At 35.7% G+C, this 6,961-nt stretch overlaps 1 protein-coding gene across 1 annotated transcript; it reads right to left on the bottom strand.

The window, feature by feature from the left end:
• On the bottom strand, positions 3,413-6,930 carry LOC104729373 (glycine-rich domain-containing protein 2-like). Its single transcript, XM_010448310.2, has 7 exons — positions 6,747-6,930; positions 6,489-6,661; positions 6,186-6,361; positions 5,987-6,107; positions 5,650-5,901; positions 4,232-5,557; positions 3,413-4,158 (listed from the first exon to the last, which is right to left on the bottom strand). Exons 3-7 carry the CDS (start codon positions 6,347-6,349, stop codon positions 3,535-3,537), a joined length of 2,487 nt encoding a protein of 828 aa, XP_010446612.1. The 5' UTR covers positions 6,350-6,361; positions 6,489-6,661; positions 6,747-6,930; the 3' UTR covers positions 3,413-3,534.

The following is a 6,961-nucleotide window of genomic DNA, read 5'->3' as shown; positions in this document are numbered from 1 at the left end:
ACCGTTGACGAATTCTTATAATATTTACTTTTATAAATTTCGTTTATATGATCATCAATTAACCAAAATACTTGGATCGTCGTACAATTTTTTATGGTGCTTTAATTTAGAATCTATATCTACTGAGAATATATTAATTATATCAGCCTTGACTAAACAAAGAAAACAAGAGCACAACGATTTGGTTGATTTGTTTGTGTAATCAGTCATAATCATCATCTTATAAGTTAATTAAGAGCTGATTTTAGTTTTTTTTCAATTGTTAATGAGATTTTGTGAACCATTATGTAGAGACCAAGATTGAGTCGCGTGGTATTAAAAAATTCAGATAATGGTCATCAAGTATTTTAATTTGTGGATTTGAGCAAAACAATCATCGAACTTTTGAATTTTTCAAAAGAGACTTTTAAATTCGTGAATCTTACTACTAGGATCAAGCAAGATCTAATACTTAATACACACATATCATCACAAATTATATACATATATCATATCCCAATGCGTAATTTATTTATTGTTGTAGGGTTAGCCATAATTAAACACTACACATGTAACCAAGCAAAGAGCCCACCGGGGGACATGTTTGCCCAAATTTACTTGGACATTTTGTATTTTAAAATGTAATTTTTTGTTGGCTAATAATACTAATATCTGATAATTGTTTTTTTTTTATCTTGAAAACTTTTAATTGAGTTTTTGAGGAGACACATGAAAACTGACCATAGTATTTTTGGTCACATTTTGGCTCTTGTATCATAACTAGTTATAACCAAAATACATAACTTGAATTAGTTTAAGTAATAAAGTAACCTTACCAAATTAATTCGCATACACTTTGTATTTCACTATAAATCCATAATCTCTTGGAAGAGATGCATGACTGTCTCTTCAAGAATGCAAACGTGTGAACACTGACTCTCACAACTACAAAAGCTTGTGAGGTATTCAATTTACACTTATATCATTGTGAATTTCTTACACATCGATGATAAGCAATGTTTGATTGTGTTTGTTTGATTTTGTGTTAGCAGATTAAAAACATAAAAAAGTTTCCACCGAAGTATGGTGGGATTATGAGAATACGGAAGTGCCGTATGATTTACCTCCGCAAGAGGTATTTGGACGCTTGATGCAAAAGCTGAGGGACGAAGGGTTTACAGGGCCTCTAAACATCAAGATTATTGTTTCTTATAAGCACTCTAAAGTTTTACATGCTCTCTCTAAAACTTTCACGGTTAATATATAAGTTGAAGATTTGGTGAACATCATAAGCACCATATGTTGACCGGTTGACCCAAACCATATAAAATCATCCATATAAGAATGTGTATGTTATACGTACGAATTAAAGTTAATATATAAAATTATTTTCTGTCGGTATGCTGAAGTTGAGAGAATGATTGTAATGAGTAATGATGAATGGATGGAGACTATTTTGTATGTATATATTTAAATAAAATTTAACAAAAGACATACTTGAGTAAGGTTAAGAAAAGGTTTCGGGAGACATAAGCATATGCTGGTTACGACCGATACGTGTTAAATCGAAGTTGACAAAATAAATATATTAATGTGGTGGTCCGTTGTAGCCTTGTTGGTATAATAACTCAATAAATTTGTTATCAAATTTCTATTATTTAAAACAGTAAAAAATTTAAAGCAAAAAAATAAAAAAATAACAAGAATTTTTAAAATGAAAAACTTTTAAAATCCTCGAAAAATACATATTTTTAAAAAATTTAGAAATTCGAAGGCAACAATGCAAAAACAAGTTGAATTTAATCAACTAGCTAAATCAAATGACTGGATTTAAAATTCAGTTAATCCTCACATGATATTATAAATTTATTATCCAAATTTCTACTTTTAAAAACCGTAAAAAAATACTTAAAAAAAATAAAAAAAAAACTTTGAAAATCCGCAAAATTTTTTTAAAAGTTATTAAAATTTCAAAATTTATTGATTTTCTATTCTTTTTTTCAAAAAGAGAGAAAAATTGACCTTGTTTATAAATGAGCCGGGAAAGTTGTTGTTGGGCTAATCTTCACCACCGGCAAATATAGATACCTGCAGATCTATCCACCTCCACAATCTTGCGTCTCTATGGTCATTTTTTTTTGACAAACGCGTCTCTCTGGTCATCTAACGCATCTCCATCTTCACAATCTTGTTGGTGGTATAACTCATTAAAATTATTATAAAATTTACTACTATTATTTTAAATTAGAAAAATTTTAAAGCAAGAAAAAATAATTTTAAGTGAAGACTTTTTAAATGAAAAACTTTTGAAATCCATGAAAAATATATATTTTAAAATTTTAGAAATTTGAAATGCAAAATCTACATAACAATGCAAAAACAAATTGAATTTATGGAATCTCTAACGATCAACTGAATAGGTCAAATGACATGATCCAAAATCCGGTTAGTTTCCACATCTTATTGTAAATTTATCAACCAAGTTTATACTATTAAAACAGTAAAAAGGATTTTTAAGAAAAATAAAACAAAAACTTTGAAAATAAGCAAGAAAAAAGTTAAAGGTTTTTAAATTTTAAAAACTTATTAATTTTCTAAATTGAAAAAAAGAGAGAGAAACTGACCTTTGGTTATAATGGGCTTTGAAAGTTGTTGTTGGGCTTTGAACATGGACCGCTAATCTCCACCACCGTCACGGGCAAACGTAGACACTCGCAGATCCATCCCACCCACCTTCACAATCAATCGTGCGTCTCTTTGGTCATCTGACTCATCTCCGTCGACGATGTAGCACGCACCTCCTCAGTATATTTTTCACAGACTTTCTTAGACACCACAGACGTCACGACGAACCGAAGTAGAAGAGATCGCTGGTAATTATGATCTCGTTCGACGTGATCGTAAACGATGATTTCTCGTTGGCGAAGAAGAGAGATTTTGTAAACGAAGAGATCATCGGTTCTTGTTAGCGAAGAAAGGGCAAAACGGCACACAACTCACACGAGAATAATAAAGCGTTGGAGCCAAAGACGAAAGAGAAGCAGAGGAAACAGGAATCAAAGAAGAAGAGAATGCTTAAAAAAAAGAAACAGAGCATGTGATTGATTTCTCTGGTTTGGTGATCAGATGATATTAAAAACACGATCAGACAAATAGAAGAGACGCGAGTGACTAATCCATATATTTATAGACTTAGGGTTTCCATCAAATTTTCCTTTTCTTTTTTTAATAATTTACTTTTTATTTTTTACGAACGTTTGGGTTTCAAAGTTTCCTTCTTTTTTTGTTTTGACCGTTTGGTTTTCAAGTTTCCATTATCCATTAGACATGTGACTCAAAGGTTGCCTTTTTTTTTCTTTCGCTCGTTGCTTCTTCTATCTAGAGAAACAGAACAGAAGCAGAGGAACTTCTCTGTTTTATTTCTATAAACCGCTATTAACATCTCTTTTATTTATATTAAACACATGTATAACAGCATCTCTCATTAGTTTCATTATATTTTTAAGACTATATAATATAATTAGGTGTAAAGATAAGCTATATATATCGGAATAATCAAGCAGCAACGACGTCGCTTAGAGCTTCATCATTTTCATTTGCATTATTATTGATCATATGACCACATGATCCTACTTGACATCCTCCACCGCAGTTACCGCAGCCAGTGGAACCGCCAGTGCAGGATCCACCTCCCATCTTCGTCATCCCACCGCACCTACCGCCACCGCATCTACCGCCGCCGCCACATCCACCTCCGCATCCACCGCAACCACCTCCACAGCCAAAATGACCACCTTCTTCTTCAACCAAGTTCCCCCAATCACCGGTAGCATTTAGCTCCTTCGAACGGCACCTAGCACCACCATTGATCTTCTCTGTCGCTACCTCAACTGGACTAGTCGTGTCCACATTCCCATAGCCACCGGTAGCGTTTAGCTCCTTCGAACGGCACCTAGCACCACCATTGATCTTCTCTGGCGCTACCTCAACTGGACTAGTCGTGTCCATATTCATCATTGTTTCTTCTTCTAGCTTCACTTGACTCAAAACACCAATCTCAGTACTTTCCTCTGTTTTGAAGGCTTTATTTTTGGATGCAGTAAAGCCTTCGTTCTTAAGAAGATCACTGAGTATGAAAGCAGATACAACTCCAGGCAAAACCAGCCAGTTCTCCTTTGCCTGCATTTATATAAACCAGAACCAGAATCAGCATTTATATAAACTTTGAAGTTTCAAAGTTTCGAACTTTTACCTCTATCGAACCAAACTTCAAATCGAGTAACCCTGCAGCTTTACCATAAGGATGTTGCTTTGAAAATTCAACAGCAGTCATGAAATCTTTCTCGCTTTTTAGCTTTGCGTTATGTTTTGGCTCATACTCCAGCTTTCTCCCTGAGTAAAATTTCACCATTCGAGTACCAGAGAGCTCAAACATAGGACCATCTTTGATGGGATCGCTTGTCTGCTTAAGTGACCACTTTGAGTCAAGTAGAGACCAGAAACTGCCATCATATTCTGCTAAAACATAAGTTTCACCACACTCTTTCACACCAATCACTTGTCTTCTATCAGCTTTTGGTGCCACGTCGTTGGAGTTTCTCATTTGGAGACTGATCACCTCTGTTTCGGTTTCATCAATAACGCGTGTAACACTCTTAGCAAGACGTACCTTTCCCATCATTGGAAAGAAACAAGAGTCTTTCAATGACGGTCTTGCTTGAACCAATTGTAGAACTGTTGGACTTCGAGTTGGCGGGGTGAACGAGACAGCGACTCGCAGAGAGATGGGGTTCAGATCATCTGTCTTTCCTCTTTTAGTTGGTGTTAACTCCAGCCACTTCTCAACAGAGAGTTTAGTAGTAACTGGAAACAGAAACTCTGAAAGCGATAAAGAAGTGAAACCTAAGCTTTTAGACTTAGAAGAAGACATTAGTTGGAAACTTAGCTCTCCTGTAGGCTCACACTGGAACAAAGCAACTTGCTTTTCCCCACAAGACTCAGATAAAATGGTAAGCCTACGCTCAGCGTTAAACAGAGAATCCGGCTGCGTTTTGCTGAACATGACAGAGACCTTTCCTTTGTGAACGTCTGGTAAGTTCTTAATCCCAACAATCTCCAAGATAACCTCAATGGCTTTCACCTCTTGATATTGGAGTACACTCTGGAACTCTTCCTCTTTTGCAGTTGATTTCTTTCCCGACCAAACATAAGGAGAAGTTATGACTGGCTTTGGTGTATTACCTCGATTCATAGCACCGGCTTTCCAATACCTTCGACCAAATGTTTCTTCCCATTGAGCAGTAGTTCCAGAGAAACCAGTATCAAGCTTCTTACCTTTGCTACGGTCAGAGTCTGTATCATCATGCTCCAAGACCTTACCAATCATCTTTGTCAAATCCTTACCGTAAGAGAGAGCGTGAAGCTGATGTGTGTGCCAGATAAGATCAATATCGTAAGTCGGAACACAGAAAAGCTTAACAGAACTTTCTCTGTTTCTCTTGATCAAGTAGAGAAATGCTTTGTATCTAGCCACAGCTTCTTGCAGGAAGACATCATTGTCCACATGAGCTCTTGAAACCTGCAACAACAAAGATACACAACACAAAAATCAATTACAAAACCTTGCAAAATAAAACGGGTTTGGGACAAGAAGTTGACAATGATTTTTACCTGGTAGTAAAATGGGCATTGTCTCTTGACAGCTGAAACAAGATCATAAGTGGTGCATTTCTCAAGAGGTGAGACATCCTCTGGCTGATCTGAGATTGCCTTATCAAAATCAAGGTCATAAGGCTCCGTAGGATACAATCTTTTCCAGAGAGCTTCAGTTTGTGATTTGCTGTTTCCACTAACAGAAGATACAACACCAGAATTGTCAAGGACTCTCCCATAGAATTGCTCACAATCAGACTTGTATCTCACCTGAAATGATTTAACAACATCTTGAGCTTCTATACAATCCAACCAAAAAAAATTAACCGGAGATGAAATATCGATTTAGGTATACCGGATTAAGCCTGTGGCAATGCCAAACCCATTCACAGTCAAGAGGTGGGACTAATGGCCCTTCACAGATCGAAGATGACTCGGTGTATTTAGCAATCAAGGGAAGCCAGTAAGCATTGTATCTGTAAAACAAAATCACCCAAATTAGAGAGGTTCTGAAAAAAAGAGAACCCTAACTTAGATTCGTAAGACTAAGTTACCTGTAGATGGCTCTTTTGAGTGCAGGGCCATCATAAAGCCAACGGTTCCGATCAACAGCACCGAGGAAGTGGAGGTGTTTCTTGGCTGCAGCAAAGAGGTCAACGCTTATCTCTATCTTCTGAGCTTCGATCCACTCCAAAGTTTGCTCCTTTTCTTTCTCCATCTCTTCTTTCACCTGCAAAAATACGAATAGAAAAAGTCTATAATTTGACACAAAGGTTTGGTCTTTAACTTGTTAACTTGCAAGAAAAGAGTACACGCTTTTGAAAAAGTATGAAAAAAAAAAGAGAATCAAACTGTACCAATGAGGAAACTTCTTTTGATGAAGCTGACTCTTGAGTTTTGTTTGAGGGAGAGAAAGAAGACTTCAACAGCCGCTATTTATAGCGTTTGTTCTCTGCTTTTCGGGGAATCACTATATTACCCCTATGACCGGGAGGACTACGAATTTTTAAAATCCTTGCATACTGTTTTCCTAATGTGATTATTAAATAAATACTTATATGCCATTAATTAAAATTTCTTAATCAACAACTTCGAAGAACAGAGAAAGCATGTACCATAATTTGCTGACATTTTCATTCAGTTCAATGGAACGGAGAAGTTAAGTTCCACAAGTAATTGAATTTGAGCCTTAAAAAACGACAACGCCTACAACATGACCAAATTTTTTCCTAGAAATTGTTATAATTTATCAAAGAGATTTTTCAACGGTTACAAAACAATTCAATTACCGTCTTTCTTAATCTAATCAGAGAAAGGTATACTACGAACA

The sequence above is a fragment of the Camelina sativa genome, chromosome 12 (genome assembly GCF_000633955.1).
Source record: "Camelina sativa cultivar DH55 chromosome 12, Cs, whole genome shotgun sequence".
NCBI lineage: Eukaryota > Viridiplantae > Streptophyta > Magnoliopsida > Brassicales > Brassicaceae > Camelina > Camelina sativa.
This window is presented reverse-complemented; position numbering and strand designations above follow the sequence as displayed.